This window comes from Thermobia domestica, chromosome 1, assembly GCF_964235325.1.
Source record: "Thermobia domestica chromosome 1, izTheDome1.hap1.1, whole genome shotgun sequence".
Classification (NCBI taxonomy): Eukaryota; Metazoa; Arthropoda; class Insecta; order Zygentoma; family Lepismatidae; genus Thermobia; species Thermobia domestica.
In genome coordinates this window covers 69,863,610-69,887,729 of record NC_137454.1, presented here as the reverse complement: position 1 = coordinate 69,887,729, position 24,120 = coordinate 69,863,610, and the positions used below count along the sequence as shown (strand labels likewise).

The 24,120-nt window shown below is 34.4% G+C and overlaps 1 protein-coding gene across 1 annotated transcript in view; it reads right to left on the bottom strand.

Annotated features, from left to right (window-relative positions):
* LOC145685811 (hydrocephalus-inducing protein-like) overlaps window positions 1-24,120 on the bottom strand; it is a 461,224-nt gene that overhangs the window by 44,045 nt on the left and 393,059 nt on the right. The window contains exons 46-47 of the mRNA XM_081758381.1: window positions 23,818-23,987; window positions 13,952-14,153 (exon numbers count right to left, since the gene is read on the bottom strand). Of these exons, the coding sequence (XP_081614507.1) occupies window positions 13,952-14,153; window positions 23,818-23,987 (372 nt within the window). The remainder of the gene's footprint in view (window positions 1-13,951; window positions 14,154-23,817; window positions 23,988-24,120) is intronic.

The window sequence follows — 24,120 nt, the reverse complement described above, 5'->3', positions numbered from 1 at the left end:
TAGCACTGATACCAATCATCACATGTTTTGTTTGAAATATATTTATTGGATAATAGCTTGCGAAGATGAACTCTTTATCGTTAGAAGTACACATCTTTCCTCCTGAAAAGCACTTGCTCAAATGATTTCATGGGCTGACACTGTATTTGCTGGTTTATAGTTATTGCTGACGTCATTGGTAAGGAATGTGCTGACGTTTGAATTCATGATTTCATCACAGTTGCTGACGTCATGCCGACCAACCAAATTCATACAACTATGTCTGACGTCAAAGGAATGTGCTGATTCATGATTTCATCACAATTGCTGCCGAATCTGGCTGTGTACTAAATTCAAGTTGATGACTTCGACCCAAGAATCCTTTATAACATAAAGATACAGATCCAGTATTTAAGAAACGTAACAGTTCTTCTTGTTTTGATGCCTCCATGGGTAAATATCTTGCTGGTAAAATTATATTCTTATCATTTTCAAGCTTCACTACGATTCTTAATCCAAACTTTGTAGGGATCATTTGGCTAGCTAAGATTCTATAAGGTACATTCTGTTGTAAATCGGTAAATGATTTCATCACATCACGCGTGTTTAGAAACTGCAGACAAGTAGCCATGATGATATTATCATGAATACTAACTCGAACGATACTTATATATGATGCAAAAATGATGACGTTGCATTATCATGTTCTGACGTGTACTATGAAAAAAAAATATTGACAAAGGTTTTTGTTCTAAACAGTTCCGGTTCTTTACTAATGAGTGCACAATCTTTAAAAAAATGTCAAACCAAACTTTCAAACAAAATTTTTGAAACGAAAAAATTTGGAAACAAAATTTTCAAACGAAAAAAATTTCAAACAAAATTTTGAAAAAAAATTCAAAACAAAAAAATTGGAAACGAAAAATTTCAAAACAAAAATTTCGAACAAAAAATTTTAAACAAAAAAAATTTGGAAACGAAAAATTTCAAAACAAAAATTTGGAACAAAAATTTTAAACAAAAAATTTTCAAACAAAATTTTGCAACAAAAAAAAATTGAAACAAAAGAATTTTCAAACAAACAATTTTAAAACATAAATTTAAAACAAAATTCTGAAACAAAAAATTTCAAACACAAATTTGAAACAAGAGTTTTCAAACAAAAACTTTCAAACAAAACATTTTCAAACTGAAAAAAAATTTTACGTTTCACGGTTAACCGTCAAACTTTATCCGGTTTTTAACTATTCGGTTAACAAATAAACGGTTTTGATCATATTTATCAGTGAGTGCAAAATGTTGAACGAAACCGAGATTTTTAAATGTTAAACAAAACTTAAAACTGAATGCAGCAAAGATTTGAAAATCAGCAACCAATCAGATTGCACGAAAGATAGTGATCAGCCAATCAGATTGCACGAAAGATAGTGATCAACCAATCAAATTGCATCAACAAAAACTTTGCCAGTGTTGTAGCATGTATTCCCTTAAGACTATGAGTCATAAGATTCAATAAGGTTAGCTATCAGATTTCTAAAACTCAAGGTCAATCACGTGGTACATCGTATTGCTTACGTTTATATTTGGCTGTAATAATCAATACCAATGACGCATTCTCAAATTATCCTACAAAGTTTAAATGTACCAATGTCCTGGACTCCTAATCCCATCATAGGTCAATAATTGATCACGTGATCATACTAATATTTCACAATGATTTACCCAAAGAACATTTATCAATTATTGATACGACAATAAGAAATGTACTCCTCCCAAAATTTAAGATTGATACACAAATACACCTGTGTCTTATGGAAAAGTAATAAATCCTGTACTCATTTAATAATAAAGCCGGTTAATAACCTTTAAGTTTTGAATATTTGGCCATAAGAGGAACACCAATGGGTCCTAGAAAACGTTTACCAAATTATGTTATTTTATAATTCCCAAATTTAAAAGAGAACATAAACATATAGAGGTAATAAACCATATAACGTGCTAAATAGGAGTCAATAACCTCCGAAATTTGATTTTTGGTAGTTCTTTACCCATGAAAGGGAACTATGTAGACCATCCAAATTTATAGTCGTACATATTGAAGACCTGTACGAAGATACCAAATGCTTATATTAAACAATTTCTAAACTGAGTGGATGAGTCAAGATACCCCTCCCAAATTTTAAAGGGTGCATCAATGTACTCATGTCTTATGATATGAAATGAACCTATATACATGACCATATAACCATATAAGATAATAGGACCTCATCCAAGGGAATAAATTAGGTCAAAAACGAAACACGTGGTTGTACTAAAATTTGGCAATTTCGTACCCATGAAAGGGAAAGAGGTGGACCATCCAAATGTATAGTAATATATATTAGGGTCCTATACTATTATACCAAATATGTAAAATGGTCAATTTCTAAAATTTAAGGGGTGGGCCACGGTACTCCTCCCAAATTTTTAAAGGGGGGCACAAATGTACCTATGTCTTATGATAGGGAATAGACCCCAATACATAACCATATAACCATATAAGGTAATAGGACCTCATCCAAGAGGATAAATTAGGTCAAAAACGAAACACGTGGTTGTACTAAAATTTGGCATTTCGTACCCATGAAAGGGAACGAGGTGGACCACCCAAATTTATCATAATACATGTTAGGATCCAGTACTATAATACCAAATGTTTAAATTGAGCAATTTCTAAAATTTAAGGGGTGGGCCAAGGTACCCCTCCCAAATTTTTCAAGGGGTGCATTAATATACCCATATGTTATGAAAGGTAATGGACCCCTGTATACGCCCATATAACTATATAAGGTAATAACACCTCATCAAAGGGGATAAATTAGGTCAAAAACCCCCGAAATTTGAATTTTTGGCAATTTTTTACCCATGAAAGGGAACGACATAGACACCCAATACTGATAGAGGTACATACTATGGTCCTAGGCTACCACACAAAATTTTTAGATTTGGCAATTTCCAAAATTTAAGGGGGGTGGTCCTATGTACCCCTGCTAAAATTTAGGGGTGGGCCAACCACAAAACTAGGAAGTCATTGGATTGCAATTTATATTGATCATCGCGGTGTTGGAGAATATTTTGACAGCTATGGCCTTCCTCCTTATGTACCACAACATGTTGCATTCTTAAAACTTCATTGTATGTACTATAAATATAATAATAGCCAAATGCAAAGTCTTGGTTCATCCGTATGTGGCTATTATGCTTATTTTTATTTGTGCTGTAAAGCCCAAGGAAAATCTCTGCGTGAAATTCAATATTTGTTCACAACAGTACCCACGGTTAATGATCGTAGACTGCTGCAATATACCTTCCAGGTAATTTTATCATATTTATCATTGTAAGTGTATTTGTTTAATCATCATCTTTTTCTATACTAATCATCTTTTTCCTCGTTCTTTTTTACAGAATTCACAATACGAAGCTTTGCAAACGGGTGCTATGCTGCAAAACATGGAAACAAATAATCGCAATCAAGAAGAGGAGGCGGTCTAATGAAGAAACCCAGCTCAATATACAAACATTGTCAATAAGAAAGAAAAAGAAGAAACCAGAAAAATGAATAAAATACAATTTATACTTATTTATGTGTTTTTATTGTCCATTCCATATACAACGTTATCAGATTCTCCTAAAGAACTGTGCGATATAAGACGAGAACCCTGGACAAAGTTTCCACCTAATTCCTAGAGAACATTGACCAGGGACCTCGTCGCGCATCAAAACCAAATCATTGATCACGTGACCGTACTACACCCGAAGGGTACTACCAAATTGAAAGGAGATACCGTCCATACCTTATCAAATAGGATACATTGAGTCAGTAACCGAACACGTGGTTGTACTTAAAAATTTGAAAATAGGACCACCGAAACATATTGAGGTCCTGTACTATGCTTCAATTGGACTATTTCCGTGGACCCCCATTGCCAAAATTTAAGAAGGGTGCCCATGTCTTATGATAGGATATGGACCCCTTGTAATCATAGGATCTCATCAAAGGGGATAAAATGGACCAAAAAAAAAAAAACAAACACGTGGTACAACGTTTATATTTTGGCAATTTTTGTACCCCTAAAAGGGAACGATGTAGACCATCCAAATTTATCATGATACATATTGAGGACCTGTACTATAATACCAAATGTTTAAATTGGGCAATTTCCAAAATTTAAGGGGTGGGCCAAGGTACCCCTCCCGGGGTGCACCAATGTACCTATGTCTTATGATAGATAATGAACCCCTATACATGACCATATAATCATATAAGGTAATAGAACCTCATCAAAGGGGGATAAAATGTACCAAATACCAAACACGTGGTTGTACTAAAATTTTGGCAATTTTGTACCCCTAAAAGGGAACGAGGTGGACCACCCAAATTTATAGTGATCTATATTAGTGTTCTATACTATAATACCAAATGTTTAAATTGGGCAATTTCCAAAATTAAAGGGGTGGGCCAAGGTACCCCTACCGGGGGTGCACAAATGTACCTATGTCTTATGATAGGTAATGGACCCCTATACATGACCATATAATCATATAAGGTAATAGGACCTCATCCAAGGAGATAAATTAGGTCGAAAACCAAACACGTGGTACAACGTATTGCTTACGTTTATAGTTTTGACAATTTGGTACCCCTAAAAGGAAACGAGGTGGACCATCCAAATTTATCATGATACATATTAGGGTCCGGTACTATAATACCAAATGTTGAAATTGGGCAATTTCCAAAATTTAAGGGGTGGGCCAAGGTACCCCTCCCAAATTTTTCAAGGGGTGCATTAATATACCCATGTCTTATGAAAGGTAATGAACCCCTGTATACGCCCATATAACTATATAAGGTAATAACACCTCATCCAAGGGGATAAATTAGGTCAAAAACCCCCGAAATTTCAATTTTTGGCAATTTTTTACCCATGAAAGGGAACGACATAGACACCCAATACTAATAGAGGTACATACCCTGGTCCTAGGCTACCACACCCAATTTTTAGATTTGGCAATTTCCAAAATTTAAGGGGGGTGGTCCTATGTACCCCTGCCAAAATTTAAGGGGTGGGCCAAGGTACCCCTGCCGAAATTTAGAGGGGGTGGTCCTAAGTACCCCTAGGTCATTGACCCCGGGCCAAGGTCATTGACCTTTAACCTATGACGTCACAAAGGTCGATTCGCGCATAACGGGGGGACTACTACTATCTCTGACCCAGATTGTTATCAACTGTTTCTTTAGGGAATACTCTGGAAGCCATTGCCCAGGGGAGATGGTAGGTATCAGCACTTTTGTTCAGGTTTTTGCAACGTTCCCTCTGGATTTGGCCTTCAAATAACCTTGAAGCTGACAGGATGGAGGTTAACTGACCTCGGATTCGGAATCAGCGACCCCAAAAACCCTAGTATATACTAGTGAGACTCGTTCATACTTCATAGATAAACTGTAGATCTAATTATTATTTTCAGTTTACGAGGTAGCGTATGCCTTTAAGTGACGATAATAATCAGCGGATATCTCGAAAACGTGAGGACTTGGAGCTTCGAACCCATTGAGACTTTTCATCAGGAGACCAAAATACACAACATATTGCAATACCAGCTAATTTAACGGAAACCGGATTTCCATAAGCTCTGAGCGGGGTCCTTTCTTTTGTATCATTTTTAAAATTTCTTCTGGACTACACAACCAAACTGCGACGTGCACCATCGGATATGGGACTTGAAGTCGTCTTTCCTTCCATAAAGTTAAAGGGTGTCACAAAATTCACCCAATATTTTTAATTTTGCACCATTTATACGGTAAGGTGTTGCCCCCCCCCAAAAAAAAATGCGCGACAGCTAATAGTTCAGGGTTATTAAAAATGAAGAAGAACGTGTTTCCATTGTTGATCAATATTTTAAAAATAATAAAGATTTGGCAGCTACAGTTTGCAATTTTCGTACAAAATATGATCGGAATAGTGATTTAACTTTATCAACTGTGAAGAGATTAATACAAAAAATAGGGAGACAATCAATTTGTGATCTTAAATACTCTGGCCGTCCTTCAACAAGTCGTTCAACACAGAATATTGAAACAGTTCATGAGAGTGTTGCTGAAAGTCCATGAATATCAACTCGGCATCGTGGTCAAGAATTGGACATTTTGGGAAGCTCTCTACAGCGTGATTGCTATCACGGCATAATAAACCAGTTTTTTGTGCCTAAATTGCAAGACATAGATGTGGACGACGTGTGGTTTTAATAAGACGGTGCAACATACAATACAGCCCGAGAAACAATTCAATTACTGCATGAGTCACTTCCTAGTCATGTAATTTCTCGTTTTGGTAATTAGAATTGGTCACCGAGATCAGGGACGTACGGAAGGGGGGGACACGGGGGTCCGGACCCCCCCGAAATTTCGACTTTTTAAAAATTTAGCGTAATTTTAGGGGCAATTTTAGCAATTTTAATATAAAATAGCTTCATATTTAGTTTGAACCCCCCCGAAATAAATTCCTGGGTACGCTACTGACCGAGATCATGAGATTTAACGCCGTTGGACTTTTTCCTTTTTGGTTTTTAGAAGTCTAAGATTTATGCCAAGAAGCCCACAGCCATCCACGTTTGAAGGAGGAAATTGAACACTTCATCAACGAAATTCAGCCACGTTTATGTAAAACGATCATGGGAAATTTCTTCAACAAAAGAATACATATATGCCAGCAAAGCTGTGGAAGACATTTACTCGATATGCTATTCCATACACAACTCTATACTGTATACTTTATGGATCAATAAAAAATTTACAATTTTTAATTTCAAACCCGGGTTTTCTATCAAAATTACTGCTTGTGTGAATTTAGGACATCTGCTATGAATGTCTCAAATATAGTCGGAATTCATCAATAAAATTTGTGATGATATAACGGATATTTTCTCATATTCTACCTACTATTAAGTGACATAATTGCAGTTGTAAAGAGATATTTCATGAAACATGCGAATGAAGATACATTGTGAAATAATTTATTTCAAATAACATATGCAATGGCTTTAATTTACATATGCATGACTTTATATTAATGTATTTTACACTCTTTATTCTGATAGCACAATTTCTTGTTATCCTATCCCATTGTTCTATCATTTTATGCCTTTAGTAATTTTAGAATCCAACTTCCATTAATGGCAATTTAATATAGATTGTATGCAGCAAGTGACGAAGAGTGCTAGTTTGGTTTAATTATCGCAAGATTTATCAAATGTTAGGGTTAGTCATTCAATTGATGAATGGGATGTCGTAAGATTTTTCTACGGTAAATGGCAATTTTATTACCCTTTTAAATTTAAAAACTGAGTGCAGTACAATTAGTAATGGTTGTGCATTATAGAAGCAAGAGCATCTTTTATAATTAAAATTTCCATCGCCTTACCTTTTACTAATGTCATTAAATTCCATAAAAATGGTACAATTTTTACGATTTCAGGGAATATACTTTCTTAAATGAGGAGATAAGTAATTTACTTTGTGATTATTGGCTGTTTCAAGCTCCAGGGATTACACAAAGTCACATAGAATATATACACTAAATTTTATCAAAATTGAATACATTTTACGAAAGCTATTGTGGAACATTTCTTGAATCAATGGGGAACAATTTTCAATTCACTCTTTCATCTTCAATATATATACAGGGTGTTTCAGATAAAACGTCCAGTGCTTATAAATCCGAAACGGCTGAGAATAAAAAGATGAAACAAAAACTGAGATAGGAAAATGTCATAGGGCGAATCACATGGTGTTGTTGTGGTGACCCACAGGGCCCTCCTTCAAGGGAGCCCAGGGGCCAACTTCAAATTTTCAAATAGGAACATGTATTGAATCATACCTCATTCAATAGTACTTGAAAAACGAAACAACTTTTGTAGGAAACAATTTTCGATTTGGGCCACCGTTTTTAAATGGCCGCAAAAAGTGGGTTCTATATCAGATAAAACGTCCAGTGCTTATAAATCCGAAATGGCTGAGAATAAAAAGATGAAACAAAAACTGAGATAGGAAAATGTCATAGGGCGCATCACATGGTGTTGTCGTGGTGACCCACAAGGCCCTCCTTCAAGGGGGCCCAGGGGCCAACTTCAAATTTTCAAATGGGAACATGTATTGAATCATACCTCATTCAATAGTCCTTGAAATACGAAACAACTTTTGTAGGAAACAATTTTCGATTTGCGGCACCGTTTTCAAAATATATATATTCCATTTTCCTAATTTTTTAAACGAAAAATTACATTTTTTAAATGGGAGAGAGATTATTCATTTTTTTTATTCTTGTCAGACTAACTTCAAGCAGTGGGAGTGATTGAGGCCCCCAAAGAAAATATTGCGTTAAAACTGAATAATTTTGGTTAAGTTATGGACGAAAGTTATTTCTCATCACATTATTTAAATAAGAAAACTTCGAATTTCTTGGGAACATACCTCCTTTTACCTGCATCACTATGACTGATTTAATCTGTAACTAATGGTAATAATTGGGATGCTCTATAGAAAATGTACCCCTATGCTTTATAGAAATCGAATAATTTAGTTTAGTTTAGCTTAATTTATACAGCAAAATTGCAATATGGGGTGAATTTTACTACTTTTCCCCTTTATGCTTGTTAGAATTTAAAACGATAGTGTTACATTTCAAAATGTTGGACGAAGGTACATAGAAATTCCATTAAAATCATATATGTTTTAAGAGAGTTATCGTTGAACCAACAGACATAACATGTGTTGAATTGACTGTCTGAAGGTCGCTTCAACTTGAGTGACTAGTGGAGGGTTAATGTGGGCATCAGCACCATAGCTATTGTTCCATACTATTAGAATTAGAAAATCAGATTCATTTGTATTCATTGTGTAACTAAGTTTAACAAACTGGCTTACATAAAGTACAAAGAAAATGACGCATAATAAATTTTAAACTGTTTGCTCCTTAACCAACCCTTCTCTCGCCATCTCCGTATGCATATACCCTAAGATTATTTTCTATATCGCACAGTGGAGTATTTGACCCTAAAACCTGGACAAAAGTCGAAAAAATAAAATTTGAAGAATACATGAAATAAAGTTTATTTCTTGTTCTCCGATAACTGACGGATCTTGTAGAAACAAATTTCATTATTAAAATATAAAATGGACGTAAATAATAATTGCTGAAGTCACTAAATTTTTCTGGCCAAGCAATTTTAAATTAGTGTAGCTGCGAATACAGTTTTGAGTTATTAGTTTTAGTAATTGTATTAAAGTCATTGTCAACAAAAACTGTATTGTTTTAAAGGGCACTGATAGAGGTTTTAATTTCATGATATGTGAACGTTTTTGCTCTAAGTCTTGGTGGTTAAATATGTAATGAAGTGTCAAGAACTTTTTACAAGAAAAAAGTATAAAGTTCATAAGTTAGGAAGTGTTTTTGTTTATGTTCTTAGTCTAGTTGATCAATGATTCATTTTGCACTTAAAAGTTCAATCTTTTATTAACTTAGTCCAAGAATAAAACTTTGCCCGAAATTGCCCCATTAAAATTAATATATACAAGGATCAGGTTTTTCGAATCAATATTACACTTAGCCTACAAAATCCCTATTAACAATGGCAGGTTAAATCATAAGAAGGGAAAACCATAGTTAAAGAGATGAAGAAAAGAAATTCAAATTCCAGTTTCAGAGAAGAGATGGGTTTGTTAGTGGACATCCCTAAGCAAGGCCATGGCAATACGAACGATTGAGAACATTTCAAGGAGGATTTTGCTGGCCACGAAACTACTGCCCAAGTAACTGGTGTAGATTTGAACTTGATAGAAAAAAAAATTAAGATTATTCAGGAGGCAATTTCTAGTCTTCATGAAATAGACGTAGAGAATTTTCAGAACTTCGCTACTGCCACTGCAGAATTTTATGTGAAACTATATAATTCGTATTCGATGACTCAAGCACTAAATAAAGTTTTAATTTATTTAATCATAAAACATGCTATTTTGCTTATTAAATAACTCTTAGAGGGGGCAGCTGAGGCTAGAAACAAACATTTTCGACTCAGAGGACGCAGTTCAGCAATAATAGCAGCCGTCTTCAATGAGCGACATCCTAATCGCGCCCTCCAGCCAAAACGATAATTTCGATTCTTTCCTCTCAAGGTAACATTCTGTCCTATCTACTAGAAAAAAATAAAGAGAGAGTTTCCATCCACACATCCTAAATCCATTCACAACTTCAAAACCGTTCCACATTTTGGAAAAATAACTTTACCATTCTATTTCTTTTCAAAAGAGGATGTTGTTTAACATGTCACACAACCATGTTGCCATTTAAAATAAACAAGTTGATTCCAATATGGCGGCCACCAAGATGGCGAACGACAGCCTTTACCACGTCATAAGGTTTCTCCTTATCACCAACATTGACCCCAGTTAACTTCGGGTCGACTGGATTTAGTTTCTCAAATATTTAGCTTAGTCCAGACTTTTGGCCATACCCTGTACAGTATATCTAAAAAAGTGTATTTTATGTTTATGTTACTTTTTAATTCATTATTTGATGTAGTAAATGTTAATTAATAGCAAAACTAAGAATTTTCTCTTTAAATATTTCAAAATATTTAACTATAGACAGTTCAACGCAATATAAAATATAATTAATACACAAGATAATGTAATTTCCCTGATTTCCCTGCCTATTCAATACAACAGGGTTAGGTTTTGGTTATAATGTACCTTTAAAACTGCAGGTAAACACAAATTAATTTAATTTAGTCGATTATTTTATGATACTAAATGATAAATATTTTTGACCGGGTTTGAAGGCCAAATACTCCACTGTGTATCTCTGGATGTCCCTTTAAGTACAGATGCAATTTCAAATTGTTCCTCTAATACAGGATTCCATCTTTTTAAAAGATTCAGTGGCTACATAATTCCCCTTACTTAGAGAATGATTCCTTATTGATCATGGGCATGAAAGGAAGCTCTTGTTTCCCAAGGAAACATATTAAATAAATTAAACGTTTTAAGATTTCTCTCTCTCTCTCTCTTTTGTGTTTGTTCACTTGTTGGTTGTGCAAAGTATTATTAATTTTCTAACAAGTTATTCAAGCATCATCCGCCCATTATGATTATCTACAATTATACAGGTTTACAATGAATTAGAAATTATCTTTTGATTTCTCATAAGCTTTGATGGTTTTATGTAAGTACAGTTAAAATTACATACTTATAATAATCCATCTACCAAAAAAATGTATAAATAAAAATTAAAAATAAGTAATAGATGAGGCCAACAAAACAGTTTTGATAGCTCACTTCCACAAAGTCAATTGTAAAATAGCTTTAGGTACGTATGAAATTTGTAGCAGAGGGTAGGCCCGGGCCCTAATTAAATACCAAGTTAGGGAAATCTGCGATCACAACACAACACAATAAATAAATAATAAAAATAAATAATAAAAATAAATAACAAAAATAAATAAATTGTAACAAGCAATTATAATTGGTTATTACTCTGCAATTATCGCAAACTCACATGCAAATCGGTCACTTTGAACTATCAAGCTTTTCTTCAAACCAAAAGGTCTCTGTTTTAATTAAACCATCTTGTTGCGACTAATCGTAGAAATTATATTTATTACTGTTGGTAACAAAAGTTAAAGATTCTAACTATAACAAAATCACTCTTTTGCCAACAATGAGCAAACATTTAATGAGAACAAAACAACTGTAAACATGGTTGATTTATCAACAAACCCATGTGTACTTTCTACAGTATCCCTTTAACCTTAAAGTCACGTTTCATTTGACGGTTGAGGAGAGCATCCGAATGCTACCAAACAGAGCCGAGGATTCACTAGATGCTGAACAGCTGTAAGCATGGAAATTAAATAGGAAACTAACAAGTGAGAGTAATTTAGAGTAGGGTAATGAGCTGTTATTTCAATATGACTAATCTCTTGCACATTTTCAGCTGTTTCTTGTTGTCTCTTCACTAATTTCGCATATATATATATGAAGTACATTCTAATTGAATTTTCAGTTCTTCCGTACATTCCGATTGATCTTTTAAATACAGTACAATATATTTGTATTACTGTATCTTGTGTTATCATCGCCACATTTCCCGATGACTGGAGCTCTCTCCACTGAATGGAGCAAATACTGAAGTAATCTAAAACTTATTTGAATGTCCAAGTACTCCTATGTTGAAATCCGGGGCAATATTTCGAAAATAAACAATTCCCTACCTCAAGCCGAAAAATATTTAATCACATGGTAGCATAACTCAAAAATTACAAAGTGTATCGGCATTTTTCTTTTGAGTGAAAGTTATTAAATATTTTCAAGTCTAATCATTTTATTATTTTCCATAAATGGTTGACAGTAGTTTCTGCTTCAAGAAATAATAAAAGATTGTTGATGTGAATTTGTGTTTAGATATCTGGCTTCAGGAGGGAATCCGTTATTCTCGAAACGTTGCCACAGACTTCAACGTCGTATATTAAGTCTTATAGTCTCAAAAATTGTTCGAAAATCGCTATTGGTTATGTAAAAAATATGAGTAATGTGTCACCACTTCGCTACAAAGTGAATATATACACAAAAATGTTTCTTCATTATACTAAAAATGTCCCTAATCAAATAAAAACTTAAAGAAAGCTTATTTTTCCCTATCAATAATTGAAATTGATTACTTCGTTCCATTCAAGATAATGTATTGATTTTTCTGTATTTGTCAAAATATTCTAAATTGTAAAGTTCAATGTTCAAATGTCAATTTGATCAATGCACCAGGAACAAGGAAGAAAATTTAAAAGATAAAATAATACGAAGGCATTATAGACTAAGAGAATAGAAATGAAAACGCGTAAACATGTTGTAACGCGGAACTGCTAGAAAATACTGACATTGTAATTTCCTGTGTGTTTTCAAGGAATGCTTAATAGAATCACGAGTTATCATAATTTCATCTTATTGAGCAAATCATGAGGTGACACAGATCTGATGTCAAAATAATAAAGAAAGAACCCAATTCAAGAATAAGATGAACAACGGAAAAACAAGGAAGTATGTATTTATATAAAACATTATGATTGGGAGAACCCATGGTCTTTTCCGAGATCTGTCTATCCCGTCGTAGACATTCTGATTATTAGTCTTCGGACTGCTGGTCACCAATCAGTCAGTACAGGACTCACTCTTCATTGTCTTGAAAGTTGATTTGGAGTCAGAGAAAGAATGTTAGTTTAGTCAATATTCACAATCGTAATCAAAAACCAACAGACAGCTCTCAATTGAATCAGACACCATCCAGAGGAAGAGAGAGATCAAACCGCCATAACTGCTGTCACGTAGAAGTCCATCAGGTCCATCACCTCAGACTAACAGGAGTCACCAGGTCCATCACTCCGCAGATATAGAAGTTTGAGGTGTTACAGTACCAATTGGAATAGACAGGTCTTTAGTCTTGCTCATATGTGATGTTGCGTTCCATGGCAAATGGTGTATTTTGGTAAGACACTTTGAAAACACACACATACACTCCAACATCCAAAGAGAATTGAAATCACATTAAACTCACTCAAACAATTGCATTCATATTTTTCATTTGTACACTACACAGCGAACCAAAAGGAGTTACGTTGATTAGAGTTACTACTCACAATAGAATGAGAGTGGAAATGGCTCACTCTCATTGGTATTGGAAATAACTAGTTCTCCCCCCCCCCCCGCTAAATCATACCAAACAGAGGAGGAAGTGAAAATAATTTACTTATTCAGATTATTTTATCTCAATTTCAAGAACATTATCAATTGCATTACTTTTTCCTACTATATTGACAAACAAATGGAAGAGTGCATTCAATTTTAATTACTAGAAGGTAAATTTCTCCTTGTTTCATAATAGTTACATACTTGCATGAATACGCCTTCAGCAGAAACATGTACTCGTTTTTCTTCAGTGCCATTTAAAAGAAACAGCAAGGTACTTTCTTCAAAACATTTGTGCTTAGGAATAAATGCTATAGGTATAGCTAACTTTTCGCCGGGAATTAGAACGCCGTTTGAAAAATCTACTTTAAAGCTAGACTGTTCTGTTGATGGCAAATATTCAATCCTAGAAAGTAAATAAATTCAGAGATTATTAAAACCGGACAAATCAATTTTATTTCACTATATATCTATATTAAACGGAATAACATTTCGGCCAATATTTACATTTCGGTACACTTTTAGTGGCCAATATTTATGAATATTGAATTGAATTTGTGTAATTAGTCTTGCAGTTAGTATTAGATTATATACTTTATATATAAATTGTACTGTTGAGGTGTTGTAATAATACCTTTAAATAATAATAATAATAATAATAATAATAATAATAATAATAATAATAATAATAATAATAATAATAATAATAATAATAATAATAATAATAATAATAATAAAACAAAAGCTTCATACAGTTCTTTCATTACAATCATTCCTATATATAAATATATCACTATAAGTGTGTAGATTTGTTTATATATTTGTGCGTTTGGTTTTGTAAATCAATTAAATCGATGGAAAAATTGTTCTAAAATTACTACTTATTAAAATTATTTTTAACATTACTAAAATTAATGCACAACTTCAGATTATTCTCCTACATATCTCTCTGAAACATGTCAACTCTATACTTTTAGTAGAAGAAATTTCTTTTAAACATGAATTTACAACTGATATTTCAACAAATGAAATGGTTGTCGTTTTTCAAAAGAGATTTCAAAAAAAATATTTGAACGTTAAATTAAAACTAAGAAATTTATAAGAGGGTGGTATATATACGGAGAAATATTAGGAGAAATGTTACCAGTTAGTGGTATGGTCATTTGTATTTACAATATTTTTGCAATGGTGAAAATAAGGAATGTTTTTCATTAATTTCTTGAAAAGTTACATGATAGATAAAATATATATACAATATATGATGTGTCTGAATCTATTGAAAATCCGGACATATCTTTATAAGAGTATTTTTATCAAAACAATCAATTCTATCTTTGCAAAATGCAGAGAAATCTGTACTTAGTGGAATCCTGTACTATATTTTACTTCTGTTAAGGACAGGTTTCAGCATAACTCAGTTTACGTAAAGTTAACACAATTAGATAACCAATATCATAATGTTCATACTATAGTGCAGTCTGTTCCATTTGGTGGTCCGCGGACTCGTGAAGAAATTTAAGGGATTCGTGGCATTATCTACATTTCATAATTTATAACGTAGTCAATTTTGCGAAATCAGAAATTTTATAAGCTCTTCGACAGTGCTGGAGAAAGAATCCAATGATATTACGCATCTATCGGTAAAAACAGAGACAAACTGCAGCTGGAAAAATCATTATCAGCAAGTATGCCATCTACCGGTCTAATATGTAACTAATTCTAAAAATTATATTTTTTCTGTCGTGAATTCTGTTCGCATTGGTATGGTGAATTGGTATGGTGATAGAACTTTACAAGCTTACTACATATAAGAAATATTATGGTATCCAAACCTTTGGTGTCTGAGTTACTGGCCACCAAAATTTGGGGTCAGCTTAATGAAGGGTTATTGTATGTGGTATGGTATCGACAATCAGATCTTGATCAAATTTGATACAATGACAAACCTCATGTAGTTTAGTAGGTACATGAAACATGATATACAAATAATTGGTCCTCGTGTTACTGATCACCAAATTTGTGTTTGGACTTAGTGAAATGAAGACATTTTAATACATCAGGATCGATAAAACCCTCCAATATTGATCAAACTTGGTATGGTTGACGACTTTTGTGCACATTTGGGCATAGTATGAAATATTATGGTGCACAAATCTTTAGTTTCCTAATTGTTGGCCATCGAATTTGGGTTTGAACTTAGTGAAATCTGGGAATCTCACTGAAATACCATTGATGGATCTGTCCGATCTTCACCAAAATTGGGATGATAGAATTTCACAACTTTAGTATACATATGAAATATCATAGTGGGCATGCCTTTGGTTACTGAGTTATTGGTCGTCAAAGTTGGGATTCGATTTAGTGAAACACCACTATATGCAGCATGCTATTGACGATAGAAATCCGATCTTGACTAATTCATATGATAGTAAACTTCGTATAGTTAGTTTAGTTCATGAAAAATTATGGTACAAATAAATCATCCTCGAGTTATTGAGCACCAAATTTGTGTTTAAACTTAGTGAAATGAAGAAATTTTACTAAACTGCGATCAACGAAATCTATCCGATCTTGACCAATGAATTGGAAATGGTGAAAGAAGTTGATGAGCTTTATACATGTTCAAGCATAGTATGATATATTATGCTGAACAGATCTTCAGTTCCAAGTTAGTCGAAGTAGAATTTGAACTCAGTAAAATCAAGAAATTTCACTAAAAGTGATTGATAACATTCGATCTTGACGAAATTTCGTACGGAGGTAGATCTTTATGAGCTTAGTTTGTGAAATATGAAATATTATATTGTGCATATCTTTAATTCTCGTGTTATTTGCCATCAGAATTGGGATTTGGACTTACTTGAATCAAAACCCAAAGTTTGATAGTCAATAACTCAAGAACCAAAAGCTTACACGCCGCGGTGTTTCACATGCTTATTAAGCTTGTTAAGATCTACCAACATTTCAAATTTGGTTAAGTGAAAATGTTTAGTTCTCGAGTTATAGCGTATATTGTCCAACTCTTCTGACCCGAACTCAGTGATCCGAGCCGTATAGTCTAGCAGCTATATATTTGGCCTAGTTAGTATTTCCGAGAAAACACTGAGACTAAATCAGTGTTAAACAACTGTTAATTCTCAAATAGAACCTAACAGTAATCAAAATCTAGGACACATTACAAATAGACATCTTCCGTTTGCAGGGATTGAACCCCGTGAACGTTATAGAATGTATTCTTGAACCGGGACAAAAGGAAATGAACCTTAATAATGTTACAAAGTAGCCCTCTAGCGAACAGGGACGAACAAGAATCGAACCCAGGAACGTTATAAAGTAAGTGCAGTGTATATTTATAACTAAGATTTGTTAAAAATCGACGAAGGGCGTTTTTTTTTCGCTAGAGGGGAAATTTACTAGTCCAGCATATAGACTACTTGAATTTATTCTAAGGTTTGCTCTGTGCGGGGTTTTCTCGGGGCTCTCCCGTTTCCTCCCACTTTCTTCATTCCACCATTTCATTCATCTCTCATTATCACCGTCTCCTTTAGCCTAACCGGCATAACCGTGGGACGTAAAACTCAACAATTTCATTTCATTTCATTTTCTAAGGTTTGCTCACTGTTTATAAATATTGCCAATCCTTTCAATAAATAATAATTGGAAAATAAAAGAAAAATGAGAACATAATTCGTTTCTACTTATCGAGTTAGGATGGGTTTCCGTTTCAACATTGGATAAGTTCCATTTGATACTTAGTTAAGTGTTGTATACTTCTTTACAGCCTTATGCAATACCGAAAGGTTATAAAGAATGGGGTCTACTATTAATTAGGCTTCGAATTTCATTGGAATTTGAAAAAATGAAATGAAATGTTTGAGTTTTACGTCCCACGCTTATGCCGGCTAGGCTAAAGAAGTCGGTGATGACGAGAAATGAATGAAATGGTGGAATGAAGAAAGTGGGAGGAAACGGGAGAACCCCGAGGAAACCCACGCACACGGTGTTTGTCCATCACAAAGTTCACTTGGCGGGAGCAGGGTTTGAACCCGGGACCCCATACACCAGAGGTGAACGCTCTACTACTGAACCACCGCGGCCCCGTAGAATTTGAAATCTGTATATACTGTTTTTCAAAGCTAAACCAAGTTTTCTTATCAGCAGTAAAACTGTGATATGGTTGTTAGCGGCCACGTGCGGTTTGTCAACCAGTTGGATGTTGCCGGTATTACAAAAGCTTAGCCGCTGAAGTCTCGAACTATTCTTTCTCTGAGTGTTGCAAACCAATAAGCAGATACATAAAACCAGAATAACCATTTAAAATAGGGATAAAATACGTACAGGTCATTCAACAAGTAATTTGCTCTCCTATTAAAATAATAATAATAATAATAATAATAATAATAATAATAATAATAATAATAATAATAATAATAATAATAATAATAATAATAATAATAATAATAATAATATAGTAGTTTTTACGCCCGAGCCGTTTCGGGCTACTGTGCATTTTCGGTAATGCTCGGAAAATAGAATCGATTCTGGACCGCCCGTTGGACCGATATTGTATTTTTATCCGTATGAATCGGGTTTGCCCGATTGAACCGTACTTGAATGGGGTTGGCCTGATAACCCCGTTTTTATTAAAACAAACTTATTCTGTCAAGATTGTAAATGATGTGTTGTTTCACTTTATTATCGTAACATAAATTGTTCTAACTATCATGCACGAACTCATAACGAGTCTATCGGCTCAAACGGTCCAAACAGGCCAAACGGGTTTATCAGGTCTAAGGATCGAGTAAACCAAACACAAGGGGTATCGTGCGGGTACTGTTTACCCGAAAAGTTCAAGCACTAATTATAGGTTAAAATCATACTTAAGAGCTCTAATTGTTTGCATTCACTTTTTCTTTTTTTTTCTTTTTTTAATTTGCCGACCAACGAATTTGCGGACACATAAATATAAATGCTCAAATCTAAATTATTGCATTATATTATTGCAATGAGCATGAACGTGATTTACTATTAGGAGTTAGCGTAATGCACTAATGTTAGTCTTTTATAAATAGGATTATTATTATTATTATTATTATTATTATTATTATTATTATTATTATTATTATTATTATTATTATTATTATTATTATTTCTTGTTTATGCCCTTCATGCAACTTAGAATCCATCTCACATAAAGCACCATATCAGACCTGATTGATTATTTTTAAAATTCTCATATAAAAAAATAAAATAAAAATTGGAACTTACCCCTTCAAGAGTTTAAAACATGTCCTCATATCCGTTATCCTCACTTTCTGAGGACGATTGATCTATCTCGATGACAACATGATCCTTGTCTCCATCAAAAACATTTTGCAAAACACGATAACTTTGTTCAATGTCCTCGACGTGTCTTATGTAGTTTCTCCATTTTTCAGGAGTAACAGAGTCCACTGCATTTTTCAAAACTGAGATAAGTTCTGATGCTGGACGACCTTTTAAATTGCAAGATGCAACACGCCTTTTTATTTCTGACCAAACTTGCTCTATAGGGTTGAGCACACAATGGTATGGCGGTAATCTTAAAACAATGTGCCCGTGCGAAAGAGCAAGTTCATCAATTACGAATTTTTTTTGGTTCTCTAGGTGATGTCTCCCGAATAAGTTTCATTAAAACAGATTTTATTGGAACTGGCTGAGGTACACTAATTCCATGATTTATCATGTACTGAATTATTTTTTCTTTTGGCCACGACATATTAGGAATTGGGTTGAGAATTCGCGAGTGGTATCTGGCATTGTCCATCACTATAACGGATGGCTCTTCCAATCGCTGTAACACAGAATTAACAAACCATTCCTCGAAAACCTGTGAGGTCATGGTGCCATGGTAGTCGGCTGGGACATTTAACATGTTTCGATGTGTTACTAGCAGAGCGTCTTGAACAAAGCCATTTCGCCCACCACAGTGCACAATTACAATTCTTTCTCCTTTTGACGCAGGAGTTGCAACTGTGCAATTGTCTGTGTCATCACTCCAGTTTTTCATTTTGCATGTGTTCGTATCGAACCACGACTCGTCCAAATATACATCACTATATCCTTCTCCACGCAGTCTATTTATTTCTTCTAAGTAGCGAAATCTCCACGCAACTATTTCTACAGACTCGGATCTAGCCGTTTTACGGAGAACTCTTTTATGTGAGAAACCCATACTTCGCAGTAATCTTCGCAAAGTCCTGTCAGAATATGGAAATTCATAGTCCGTCCCGGCAGTCTTTTCTTTCATCGCTTTCCCTAAACGGCGTATTGTTGGTGATTCTCCTTTCATATAGAATTCATACACCGTTCGTCGGACTAGGTCTCTTGTAAAATCATCTATCTTATCGAAGGACGACTTAATTTTATTGATTTTTTGTTTAGTAGGTGTCTTATATGATGAAACATCCTGAATCGCGGAAATTTTCCTCACTGTGGTTATATTAACACCAGTTGCGTCTGCTGTAATTTTATTTATGTTTTTACTTGGCAAAATACCCCCACTTTTTACTATATCACGCACATACTCGCATACATTTCTCACAATACACACACTCTGTTTTCTCATTTTCGAACCGCTCCCGATCGAATATTCTTTCTTCTTGGTCGGTGTTCGTTCATTCTGATGGCTGGGACCTGGAAGATTATTTTCTTGTTCTGGCAAGGAATGCTCCTGCAACCACGGACGGAAAAATTCAGACATGTTGACAGATCACACTACACTCACTTTGTGCATCCAAAACTAGCTAAACAGAGACAAACAAACATCGCCACCTAAAGAGAGCCAAAGTAGGGACACGCCTCAGGGGTTCTCTAATATTCCCACGAGACGACATACCTAAATTGACATCTGTGCATCTGTGTAGTCTTTGAAGAAGCGGGAAAATTATATTACTGTGTGCATATTCCCAACTCTATTCTTTAAAACATCAAGTTAAAAGTACTGTATTTTGTTTCTAACTGGAATACTTGATTATACTGAAATTACATCTAATCATTATATATATATATATATATATATATATATATATATATATATATATATATATATATATATATATATATATATATATATATATATATATATATATGCGGATCCAAGGGGGAGATAAGGGGCTATAGCCCCCCTTGACGCTCAGGTTTACACTGGATAAAATGGGCTTCAATTCTGCTTTGCACTGGATAAAACGGCAAATTATGGTTTAGCCCATCCCTTGATCATATCCTGGATCCGCCACTGTATATATATATATCCATGAAAACAAAACTTTCACAATTACGTTGATATTAGTTTAATTAGTTTAACTAATAACTATACCAGTGACGTATTCTGGGTTAACTTATTATTATTATTATTATTATTATTATTATTATTATTATTATTATTATTATTATTATTATTATTATTATTATTATTATTATTTGACAGGCCCGTGAATAATACTATAATGAAAATTTAAACTTTTTTTTAAAAAAAAGAAATGGCGTAAAAAGCATTCTATTAAGTATAAAGTTCCTCATATTTATTAATGTATGCGGGATCTGAATAATGAAGCTACCATTACTAATTTCCTGTGTGTACTATCCTACTTCGCAGTTTGTCCAGTTTTTATACACGTGATGCATCACATTAGAATGGAACTGATCAATTGTTCACCTTCCTAACTATATCATAAAGTGATAAATAATGTTCTTATGAGCAGAGCAAACAAACACTCAGAATCTTTAGAATAATAATAACTAAATTCCTTGCGCAACAGCCCTTAGGAGGCCTTGACTTATGGCACTGATGACTGTGGGATGATGTATTGTCAGCACATCGGCTATCCTCGCCTTTAATGCTGGCTTCATAGACTGCAGTTCGCTACTTTTTTCTTTCAAGTGGCTTCCAAATTCAGGGGTATAAAAGCAAAATCTGCTAAATCAATTTTTCAATTTTGTCAGGAAACGAAGAAAAAATGACTCCCGTATGTTTCAGAATTGTTGATTTTTTTTAATGGTCACAGATGAGTCAAATCTACCACTAAAAAAAAAAAATCAATAATTCTGAAACATAAGGGCATCACTTTGTCTTCGTTCCCTAACAAAATTGAAAAAATGGATTTAACAGGGTTTGCTTCTATTCCCCTGAATTGTCCTCACGACGCTGAGTAAACGCTGCAACGCCAACACAATCTGGTGACTACGAATGATCACACTTATCTTTCCTCTGACCAGACCCGGCACTGCTTCACTTCGCTGACCTCACGGGTAGTGATATTCCAGTGTAGCTAGGGCGTTAGTAGTAAAATAATAAATGCATATTGAAATAGTGAGGAAATTTGCAAGGAAATATAAGGAAGTGCTAAACTGACTCCCTGGAGCTACGGTTCATGACGGATTGTGCCTAACCAATGGCGCATTGCAACAACCATCGAGAGCTCCTCCGTGGCTAAGCGGCTAGCGTACGCGGCTTTGGCGTGGGAGACCCGGGTTCGATTCCCGGCGGGAGCTCATGTGGTTCGGATTTCACGTTAATCAGTAGGCCCACGTCTCATATAGCCTCGCTGCTGAACGGGACAAAAAACTCAAACTCAACTCAACTCAACAACAACCATCGGCCACACACTGAAAATATTCGAGATAGGAAGATATCGGCTTTTAAACTGTGTTGCTATTTCTTTACGCAGTGCTCGAAGTGGGAGATCTAAAGAAGTATATCATGCATACCCCCCCCTCTTCTATTTAGATCATTGCCTTTACGTCACTTATGGAGGAAACATAATACAAAGGCTTAGATCGGGAGTAGAGAAGTTTTGCTCTCTTCGGTAATATTTACATGCTTCCCGACATAGTTTACATCAAAGTAATTTGTATTTTAAGCTAAACAAGTAGAATAAAATAGCTTTATTCTATTTCATATGACGTGGGCTGATTGCAAAGCCTAGTAAAAGCTACGGATGCCAGACGGAAGAACCGCAGTACAATGCTACTATGATAACCGTAGTGGGGTTAGTCATACTGACAGCTGAAAAAAGTTCAATGTGAGTTCGAGCGGCAACGCCGGATTCTAGTTACAAAGAAGGATTTATGGTAGGGACAAGTGAACCCTTAGATCTTGACCTTCGAGGAAAAAGTTGGCGATGTTTTGTCGCGTAGTATAGTTCAAATGCTTACAGACTATCGTACAAATACATCTTGCACAAAACAAGAAATTCCAACCAATTTATCCCGCCTCGAAGATGACTGGACTAGAGATCTTAGCTACTCCTGATACTGGTTTTATCATATAGTTACTACTTATTTTAAAATTCATGATAGCGTAAACATTTTCCATCGAATATAAAAAGGTTTATTCACGGTTGCATTGCCAAGACGTTGACCAGCCTCATAAAGTAGACGTTGACCAATAGATGTAATAGGAAGTGCTCGTCAAGCCTTATCGAGAGGTACTGTTATTTTGGCCCTAAAGCCTCAGGATGTTGGTCAGAAAGGGCAACAAAGGTAAGGGAGTCATTGATGATTGAGAGAAACAGAGGTTTTAGGAATGAAATCAATATGGGGATAAGATTAGTATGAAACCACATTTAGCACATGTGAGAAGCATCCGTAGAGAATAGCGCTAAGCTGAGAAATTGGCAAAGATTATGGGTCGAAATTGTTTTAAAACTAGATATTTCGAAAGAAAACAAAGGTAGATGAAAGGTAAAAGTGTGTCTGGTATAGAACCTTTCAAAAGCTTGCATATGACCTGCAATTTGTTTCAAGGAAACTTCAGGAACAGGGTGAAACTAGTGAGAGATTATTCTTTACTAGTGGTTCCATTTTGACTAATTGGAAAGCTTGCTCAATTAGAAAGCAGTTTATTTACATTTGTTTGCATGGGTTAATATAAGTTCCAGTTTCTTTTAAAAATACACTAGCCAAGTCTTCATTTGATAGCTTTTTTTTTTAAGTGTTTTAGATTGATAGCTGTCACAAAACAGTGTTAAAACACGTTAATTTTACTGTGTAACTAAAATTATTCGCAATATATTTCTTTATGAACTAACATTATTGGTTCTTCAGAAAAGCTCTCCACTATCAATTCAACAATATTATAAGGAGTGTTCGACGTCTGGATAAGGCAAGGGCCAAAATTGTAAGACATGAAGGAGAATGTACAAGGTGGAGTTCTTCCAATCCCACTTATGTGAAGTTTGTACGTAGGTCCTCTATTAACCTGAAACAAAGAATAAAAAAGATACATATAAAGAAAAGATAAAAAAATATGTCATACAACATTACTGGCAACATACAATGAGTAATAGACAAAATTGGAACTTTAGTTTTACATCTGTATAAAGCATATGTTC